Genomic DNA, 10,334 nt, shown 5'->3' with positions numbered 1-10,334 from the left:
GTTATTTTATAGATCTGGGTCGTTATTCTTGTCTGTTATTTCAGATGCACACTCATTGATCAAAAGAAAAAGCTAATTCAGATGAAATGCACTGCACTCTAATATGTCTCGGTAATACAATAATTTGAATTGCATTTTTTTTATTTTGGATTGAAGATAAATAAATGTTCATTGAATCTGAATCTCATTTGAATTAGTTTTATTATTTAAGTTACTTGTAGGCTGCCACAGATGCAGCTAGAGGGCAGCAATATACTATTAAACATATTAGTATTATATGTATTACAGGTAGGAACTTACATTTACAAACTCAAAATAATAGGAACTTACATTTACAAACTCAAAATAAAACGTTGATACAAAATCAATTAAAGTTATAAATAAAAAAGTAATAATTACTGTATGTATTAAAATTAGAAATACTTGAAGTCCAAAATAACAAATCAATATTATTCCTACAAAAAAGAAAACATCTTTCTACAGTATATTGTATCAACAATAATTAGTATGGTAAACCTTACCTTAGTCATTTATGTAACGTGTACAGTAAATAAAGTTACAGAAGTAGTAGTGCACTTTTTTTCTTTGATCCATAGAATCTTGTCTGAAATGCAGCAGAACCACTCGTACCACTTTGGGGTTTGTATTATGCAATCTTTGACAGCTAGGGACAAACCAGGCTCCATTCATGCAAACAAAGACACACATAAAAACACACACAACCACACACACACACACACACACACACACTTTATTTTGCCACATCTACTGAGAGAGAGAGAGAGAGAACCTGAGTCTCTCCTGCAATCAGACATTTGAAGCAGACACGCGCTGTCATTTGAGCGGTCTCCTTTGGTGACTGAGATGAGAGAATTAAAATCCAGAGTCTGATCTCTATCCGGGCAACAGAGCAGCATTGCCTCTGCAGGTAGGGGTAAGAACATATTAGATTTAGAATAGTATACCCTCTTACAGGACGTAGTTTTCCTTCTTATCTTTCAAAAATCATTTGCATGATGCTTACAGATGAGAGTGCTGGCTGCCGCTTGGTCTTCCTCCCTACTCACACACAGTGTTTGCTTACAGTTGTTACAGCTGATGAGATCATCTTCAATACATCTGACTCTAATTATCCAAAGCAGTTGTATGTATGTAATTATTTCTAAAACTACTTTTACTCCTGAACAGATACATTTCACTTATATGTGACACAGAAAAGGAAAAACAATGGAAGTGATACAGTTTTTGCCATACTTTAACAACTGACTGTTTCTTTTAAGCTTTACATTTCACGTTCATGTAGCTGGTTTTACAACACGCCATAATACTGAACTGGACTGTGGCAAATACAAATACAAATACAAATAATAATATACAATATCAATAAATATAGAAAACAACTTTACAGTACAACATAGACACTATGTCACGAGTTAACAGATAAGGTACCACCATTGTGAATGTTATTCTGATGCACAATTGAATTTAAATGGTTGATCGGTTATCAGTTTTATCTTTTTTTTATGCCACACAATACAATTCTTAAGGTTCATATTAATGATTACGAGAGGTAATGAAAACAGAAGAAATGGAAAATAGTATCTTAATGATCAGCACATATGAAGTTTAGTAATGAACAACTTCAGACAGGCAGCACTTGAAATCCTCCAGTGTTCTGAAGCATGAAGAGTCATTGGGACTCTGTTCAGCCCTACGTTGTCTGTATATGTTTGTATTTCTTTATCTAATGGGCCTCTGTGTGTGTGCATTTATTGGAGCTAGAGCCAGGTAACTGTTAGCCTAGCTTAGCATTAGGAATGGATGAAACTATAGACAGCTAGCTTGGGTCTGTCAAAGGTTCAATAATACACCAATCAGCACCTCTAACGCTATCTTGTAAATATGTTGTAATATAATAAATATATTTTATACCTTGATGGAATACATTATTTTTTAAACAAGGTATATTTTTGTTCTTTGAAATGGAACCAGGCTAATCTGCTCTCAGTTTTTATGCTAGGCTTTCACCTCCTTACATCTACTCAACTAACTTTTGGCAAGAAAGCAAAAGAGCTTTCATAAAGTTCTTGTATGGCTATATATTAGACAACATTGAAATTTGCTTCAATAACAAAAACGGAATCTGTAGTGTACCGCAATTACAATCCAAAAAAGCCAAACTTTGAAAAAAAGGTTCTGGTATTGGGACCAAACTTCATGGAGCTAGTATCCAAACATTTGAAAAGATATGTAGCCTTAGTCGTTATGACTCTGGACTGTACGCGACATGCAACATCATTGCGTCTGCTCTGCAGGACTTTGACTCGTGGACAGTTTGACTCCGTGTACTTTCCGCATGTGCCTCTTCATCAGAAGCCTCTCTGTAAATAACTCGTCACAATCCCCACATTTGTACGGTCTCTCTTCTTTATGTTTGGCTAAAACGTGTTTTCTCAGAGTTGAACCTCTGTTAAAGGATTTGTCACAGATGTGACAGCTGAAAGGCTTCTCTCCTGTGTGAGTTCTTATATGTTCCGTCATGTGTCCTTTCAGTTTAAAACACTTGCCACAGAAATGGCAGCTGTAGGGTCTCTCTCCGGTGTGCACTCTCATGTGGTTCTGCAGATTGCTCTGACAGGGTATGTGTTTGCCACATATGTGACAGTCAAAGTTCCCCTTGCTGTCATGTGACTTGCTTTCGTGCGTCTTGAGGTGCCAGGTAAGCACACTTTTCTTGGTGAATATGTAGTTGCATATGTGGCAGCGGTACAAGGTGGTGCTGGTCTTCTCTTGAGAGGGTTCTGGACCCTCTGCAGGGGCCGGCTCTGACTCTCTGCCCTCCTCTGCGGCTCTGCAGTCTTCTAACTGTTGCACCGTTTTTATGAGTTCTTTCGTCAAGGCGTCGCCGTCATCGCTCTCGTCTGCTGAAGGTGGCTCGTTGATCCCGTTGATCCACAGTTCCTCTTTCTGCTGCTCTTCCTCCTCTTTAATCTGGGAGGGTCCCGGTTCATCCTGGCACACCCCGGGGATCCACTCCGGCTGTCTGGGTAGTGTCTCCTCCGAAGGTGGCAGTGTAGTTGGCTGTTTGTTATCTGCAAGGGAGGAAATGGAAACACATTACACTCTCAGCACGCATCAAGGTTGCCAGTGCAAAAATAGTGATGCCATGAATCCACACCATTCTGGACTTTTACCTTTGAGATCAGCTGCCTCAGAGCCACATCAACTTCATGAAGGGAGAAAACAGTCAAGAGTGAAAAACCACAGAAGAGGCCCAAAATGAAGGCCTTTTTTTCTTGTGTTACACCAAAAACAATCAATTACTTTTTAAAGTTCAGGAGCCATTCAAAGGATGTGATGTTTCTGGTTTAAAAATGTGTTGCCTTGAAACCCCCTTCCAGCGTTCTCAGTCACATGCCAAAAAAGCTTTTGATCTTCTTAGCACACAGTTTTCACCCACACGTAATTTTGCTCAAACTAACAAAAAGTGTTTTAACAGTCATTCTTTATTCTCAACAAACAGACAGACAATCTAGTACAAGCATGGTACACACAGAGTTTGTGAAAGCTAGTGAAGTATATGTAATCTGTAAAGCTGAAACATTGTCCAATACATTCATCGAGCACAGAGCACATGTATCTTCAACACAGTCCTGCTGCATTGAAGCATTGCTATAGCCGGCATAGTATCAATGTTTTGTTAAGGCAACAGAAACAAATGAATTATAATCAATTAGCAAATGCATTTCAGGGTCTTCTATTATTAAAGTATGTTTAAACAATCAAGCAAACTATTTATATCAAACCTTAAATACAGGTTACTGCAAATCGAACTATGAAATCATAATTACATTTTTAAAAAAGCACATCAACAGTCTCATCAAACATATTGGTCTTCAAAAACTTTGGCCGGACTGTTTGATTATTGAACAGCAAGTTAAAGAAAGCAGCAGAACTAAAGATATTCTGTTTTAATAACACTCCATTACCCACAATGCAACTCTATGCTTTGACAGTTAGGTCAGGAATTTGGATTTTTGATGCTGGTAGCAGCCTTGAGCCACAAGCCTTAAGCAGATGCATGGGGAGAAGGCAACAGACACTTTTCCAACTCTGCAGTCTTAAGTCACTGGAGGTGATTTATCAAAATGTACACTGCTCACTCTGGAGGCTAAAGGTTTCTTCTTCCCAACCTTCAAACAGACTTGTGCAAACCTTCAAAGTCAATTAATACCGTCTCGAGGACATCTTTGGTTAAAGTTTCAAGTCCATTGCACACATGTCAACAATCGGCATCCATGTTGATGCGACCAGCAGCTTGCTCACTAGCATCTGTAACCGCACTCGAATGTCATGTCACTTTTCTATTTCATTTCAGCCTTATAATTTAAATTAAAAAAGGATCCTCATCAAAAGGTTGGCTTTAATTAAAAAAATGAACATCAATATATATTTGCTCTTCCCTTCAGAAAACACATGAACAGCGTGTGCAAAAAGCTTATTTTGATTGATAATAAAAGCACTTTAGATTCATTTTGTTTTACCACTAGTAACTTCTGAACTTTTACAGTCAGCTACAGAATTTCACACAGAGATATTGACCAAGTGGACCTTCTTCATGTGCCGTTTGAACATAACGAGCACAGGAAAGCGCTGGCTGCATTGCATGCACTTGAAAGGCATGCTCTCCCTGTGTTGGATCCGGGCGTGTTTAGTCATGTTGGAAGATCTGTTGAAGCTCTTCCCGCAGGTGAAGCAGGGGTAAGGCCGTTCTCCAGTGTGAGTCCTCACGTGTTCTTTTATATGACTTTTCAGCTTGTATCCCTTCCCACAAATGGGACAGGGGTATGGTTTCTCGTCTGTGTGCGTTATCATGTGGGGCATCGCTTCACTCCTGTTGTCGCTGGACGTTGGTGAACTTGTTGTTGCATGAGCTGCGAGGTGCAATTGTAACTCTTCTTGTCTCAGGAAATACTGACGGCAAATTTTACACAAAAAAAAGGGTCTCTTATTTGTATATAGCGGAGATACTCCAAAGGACGGTAACGGTTGGTCATCCTGTGAAGGCATGTCATAATCCATGTGCTCTCCGACTGTTACAGCTCGACTCAGGCTGTCTGGCATTTCATATTGGCTGTGCTCTGCAAATCTCAAAACTTGAATTAAATTGTCTGGCATCTGATTTTCTTCATGCTCTCCTTCTGTGACCCTCTCAGTGAGGCTGTCAGTAGTGCTGCTGTACGCCGGATGTAATGGTGAGTCCACAGCCTCGGTCAGTTCCTCTTTAATGGGCAGGTTTTTTTGCTGCTCCCGAGCAAAAACCTCCTGTGTTGGTGTGGGCAGTTCGATCTGCCTTGAATCTGTAACAGTGGATAGGAAAATGATTTTGGTAGCAGCTTAAAAAAATCACTTCTCTGATCACACAAACTATATTGGTGGACTTGATTAATCCCAAGGCGTGGTGCTCGTCCTTACGGCAGCAGAGACATATAATTCAAGTTATGGTTTTAAGACAGTGAGCAGGAACGTCTATAAAAACATTACAAGACACAGAGTACATGTCTGTGATTCACTAGTTTACTGGACATTTGCATTATGGGCCATTCATAACATATACAGGTGAACAACTGATGAAAGAAACAGCCACTTTATCTTTAAATACTTTTAAAAAAAACACGAATCTGCAAACCAAAATAAATTATTTGCAGGAATTTCTGTTTTATTTTAATGCATTTGCTGTTCCAAATACTTGTGTTTTCCTTACAGTGATTGTATATAAGCACTAACGTAAGTCCATGAATACAATATGAGATTCTTCCTCTGTGTTTCACTTCTTGCTTTTTCAAAGACTGTTTTCTTTGTGAGCCCCATGGTGTTCAAGAGAATACTGCAATGAACAACACAATGTATCTGTGTGTGCTTGTAGCTTTTTGAACATATCTGCAGAAACAAAGGTTCATGAGAACTTAGTTCATGAGAACTCTTTAGTTCTGATGAACTAAGTACAGATCGCGTTCACACCGGAATAAGTCCCTGGGGGTGGATTAGGCAAATGAAGCCGCTGACGTCACTTCTTCTTCTTCTGCTTTGGGTTTACTGGCAGGCCGCAAACAACTTCACGCCGTATACTGCCACCCGAAGTCCCCGGAGTTGGGGACTGGCCTTCCGAGTAAATCTCCAGAACGCCAACACCTCCTCATCTCAACCGCTCCCATGTTTTATTTTGTGTTGCCATAAGTTAGTCTCTCTGCGTTTCTGCGCTGGGCTAATGCTAATGCTAGGATAATAAAATGACGGCTTCACAAAACCTTTTTTGAGTTTTACGGGGCGTGGTTTGCAATCCGCCCAGCCAATCAGAAATAGGAACCTTTTTCTCCCACGAAAGTCCCTGCTCTCTAGCAGGGATGGAAAAGGGGGTAAAAAGGTTCTCATAACTAATTTTAGTTCCGGCTATTTTTGGTGTGAACGTGACATTTCGGAACTATATCGCAACTAAAGTGGGAAAAGTACTGCGGTGTGAACGCGGCTATTGAGACAGTAGGTCGTGTGAGCTGGTGAAAGCACATTCGTCTATTCTGTACTGCACACCTGAGATTTTTCCCATCTGAAGAAAGCTCTCAATTAGGCCTCTTTATTATTCATAGATAGTAAGCGTCAGGTAATGTACTTTATTAAAGGAATCAAAGTGATCATTCACTACACAGGAGGAACACATCATAGTAAGCATCTGAGCAAATGATAACAACCCCCAGATCCACACTCAAAAGGCATTACAAATTGTATCTGTATAAAACTGCTGTCACATTATTCCCCCTCTCTATTATAAGTGGTTTTAATGCAGATTATTTACTTCTCCTACAAGGTGTCGCACAATCACACGGCATAGAAAAATGTACTACTAAGCGTTGCTTGCACTCCAGATTGACATCGTATGGTAGAGGTGAATAACTTTCCTGTGTTGACAACTTGTGAGCAACAATTGTGATCACTCCAATATGACATGAACCTAAGATAGCTCTTGTCTGGCTGATACATCAACAATAATTTGGCAAATGTAAGCTCTATTTAACACACAATCCCAGGGCTGATTCAATACTGTGAAGCTTTGTTTCACTCTTCGGGTCAATGACTTGAACTTCTCTCAACACAACCCCAACATGCTTTTTTTCCAGCCACGACTAGGTTGGCAGAGAGGTGCAAACGGCCTAAAACATTCCCATTAGGAGTAACGTGCTGCAGCTTCTAGAAACAATGAAAATATAAAAACACACAAATATGCATATACACATGCAAATGGTAAATGTTTTGCTGCGCATGTGTTGTCAAGTTGGTGAAGACTTTTCTTAATTTCCATGTGTTTTGGCACATTTGTGTTAATATTTGCATTGTTTCTGCAGCTGCAGTACATTTCTCCTAATTGAAAAGTGTTGGGCCGTTGTATCCAGTTCGCACCTGTCGGCCACCGTAAACTCCTCATAAAAATGAGCAGGAAGTACATGGCCACAGGTTAGAATTACAAACAGGAAATCACAAAAGAGAAATGCAATTTCAATAAGCGACATCATATAAAGGGACACATTCCTGGAAGAAAACAATGTGACAAACAATGAATGTAAGCATTGACGAACCATTGTTGTTCATTTTCTTACTTGCAAGAGTAGCGTTGCCATTGGTGACGGTGTCAAGGCCATTCAGGCTCAGGATGGCCATATTACTGGGCTCTTCTCAAGGTGTTTTTCATGTTATTTGCTACACCAGATCATTTGAAAATGTTCTACAATCTAAGGGTTCATAATCCCCCTGCCTAAATATGACCTCCTTAACAAGACTATAAGTGGGGTTGGATTTCATACAATTGGTTATTGTTAGATCGGTACAATTTAACACAATTTGACCATGGTATCCCTCAAATATACAAATATATTTGTTTTATATGCAGTACATAAATCCATATAAATCATTTTGACTTGCATTTCAGGGCCACCGTATACATATTCTGAAATGCTGTGGTGCTTTGTGAAATGCTGTGGTGCTTTGTGAAATGCTGTGGTGCTTTGTGAAATGCTGTAGTGTTTTCTGAAATGCTGTGGTGTTTTGTGAAATGCTGTGGTGTTTTGTGAAATGCTGTTGTGTTTTGTGAAATGCTGTAGTGTTTTCTGAAATGCTGTGATATTTTCTGAAATGCTGTGGTGTTTTGTGAAATGCTGTAGTGTTTTGTGAAATGTTGTTTTAACTTGCACTTCAGGGCCACCGTACATCTTTCTACGACCAATAATTATAATTGCCCGTATAAAATATATGATCATACTAGGCCTACATGTAAATTGACCGGATATTTACTCTCTTGACTCTCTTCAGCTGGAGAACAGTAACGCTAGCTAAAACTGCTTGCTAACATAATGTAGCTTAATGTAGCAAATACAAAGCACGTAAGACTGTAAACGGTGTTAGCTTCTGTGCTTTAATTAACGTTACTGGACAATTACCATGATAGCGCATAGTAAGGTTAGGTGCACACTGAGAAACATACCTGTTCTGTGCAGCCTTATCTCCGGCTTGTAGACCAGATCCAGCAGCCTCTGCAGCCTCTGGTTCTCCAGCTTGGTTTGGTACACTTCATCCTGGTAGTCCACGATGGTCTTCTCCACGAACCCGTAGATGTCCACTGCAGCTGCGGTTAACCTCTCCGTTAGAAAGACATTGAACGACTGGAGCGTAGCGTTAGCCATTTTATGATAACCTGACTGTCAGCTCTCTGTTGCGTGCACCAAGCCCCCAGGAAGTGCGCCGCACTCGGGTGAAAATATTCTTCTTCTTCTTGTTCTCTTGCTTTTGGCGGATTGCAAACAACTTAAAAGGTGCATACCGCCACCTACTGTACATGAGTATGAATCATCACATCATTCCAACTCTTTCACTTATGCTCTAATAAAAATAACATAAAAATAAATAAATAAATCAATAAAACCATGAAATAAATAAAACAAAAAACAAATCTATGTTCTTTCCTGACCTAATGTTAAATTATTTTTCCTACCCCAGTTTCACTCAAGAATTTAAACAGTGCCTTTCTGGTAGCTCTTACTCCCTCTCCTTTTGTTCCCAAAACACCAACCACACTCCCTCTCTGCCTCTAAGACTTTAGCCTTTAATTGTTCTCTTTCCGCTTTATAGATGTCACAATGTAACAATATATGTTCTACATCTTCTTTTACTGCACAGTTCCCACACTTGTTACTGTCACTTTTCCCCATGATACAGCGTACTATTCAAAGCCATGTGATTTATTCGGAGTCTAGCCATCATGATTTCCTCCCTTCTGTTTCTTTCTTTATGAATATTAATTGTAATTGTCTTTTGTACTTTGTGATAGTCCTTGCCTTTCTGGTCTTTCTCCCACCTTTTCTGCCAGATCTCCATCCCTTTCTTCTTAATGACTGCTTTTCCTTCTCCTTTTCCAAGTTGAACTGGTAGTGTTATTTGCTTTTGTAGTGCACTTTTTGCTAATTTATCAGCACACTCGTTCCCTTTCACCCTCTCATGCAGGCACCCAGCAGAACTGTAGATCTATGCCGCTTCTGTGCAGTCTTAACAGGCTATGATTCAGTTCTGAGAATATCTTCTCTAGTAGTTGTTGTTGATTGTATGCTTTGTAATATGGACAATGAATCTGTACATATAACCACCCTATCTGGTCTGACCTCTTCAACCCACTGCAATCCTATTATTACAGCAAGCATTTCTGCTGTATACACTGATAATTGATCAGACGCTCTTTTTAAAATAGATATTTTAAAGTCTGGGATGTATATGCCAACTCCAACACACTCTTCCTTGTTCTTAGAACCATCTGTATACATTTGTAGGTAGTAGTACTTTTCGTTCAAATACATACCTGTTTTAATTCCCACTTCATTTATTTGCCACTCTTTTTTCCTTTTTATGATACTCATATCTATTTTAGCTTCTGGGAACAGCCATGGGGGAACACTGCTAAATGGGGTTGTTTTGGCAAACGTGATATTCTCCACTCCATATGCCCTCGTTCTTTCCTTACTTGTCCAGCCAAACCCATGTCCCTGGAATTTTGCATATTCCCAGCAATCCTGTAATATTCTGTTTGAAATATTTTCTTCTCCACTTCCTTGTAGTCTGACCCAGTATGACGGAGCAAGTTTCTCTATTCTGATCTCCAGCGGTGTCTCTCCTGCTTCTATCAGAACTGCATTGATATATCAATGCAGATGACTTTATCGCTCCAATACACAGCCGCAATGCTTTATATTGTATTCTATCATTTTTTAAAAGCGATGTTTTTGCTGCTGCTCCATACA

At 39.5% G+C, this 10,334-nt stretch overlaps 1 protein-coding gene across 2 annotated transcripts; it reads right to left on the bottom strand.

Annotated features, from left to right (window-relative positions):
- Positions 1–173: 173 nt before the first annotated feature.
- On the bottom strand, positions 174–9,445 carry LOC307041484 (uncharacterized protein). 2 transcript variants are annotated; one of them, XM_079684921.1, is made up of 2 exons: positions 8,531–9,445; positions 174–3,092 (listed from the first exon to the last, which is right to left on the bottom strand). In XM_079684921.1, exons 1-2 carry the CDS (start codon positions 8,727–8,729, stop codon positions 2,296–2,298), a joined length of 996 nt encoding a protein of 331 aa, XP_079541047.1. In that variant the 5' UTR covers positions 8,730–9,445; the 3' UTR covers positions 174–2,295. The 2 variants fall into 2 exon arrangements, with proteins under 2 accessions (XP_079541047.1, XP_079541048.1); XM_079684922.1 differs by lacking the exon at positions 174–3,092 and adding an exon at positions 3,489–5,360 and having other exon boundaries at positions 8,531–9,139.
- Between the last annotated feature and the right edge of the window lie 889 nt (positions 9,446–10,334).

Source organism: Notothenia rossii (genome assembly GCF_949606895.1).
Source record: "Notothenia rossii genome assembly, chromosome: 5".
Lineage (NCBI taxonomy): Eukaryota > Metazoa > Chordata > Actinopteri > Perciformes > Nototheniidae > Notothenia > Notothenia rossii.
Note: the sequence above shows the minus strand (reverse complement) of the source record. Positions and strands in the feature narration are given on the sequence as shown.

Bases quoted from the DNA above. Each gene is read 5' to 3' on its own strand.
- LOC307041484 (XM_079684921.1), bottom strand. From the start codon at position 8,729: ATGGCTAACGCTACGCTCCAGTCGTTCAATGTCTTTCTAACGGAGAGG. The intron at 3,093-8,530 runs GTATGTTTCTCA...CCTCCCTTGCAG, and splicing joins GATAAGGCTGCACAGAACAG to ATAACAAACAGCCAACTACA.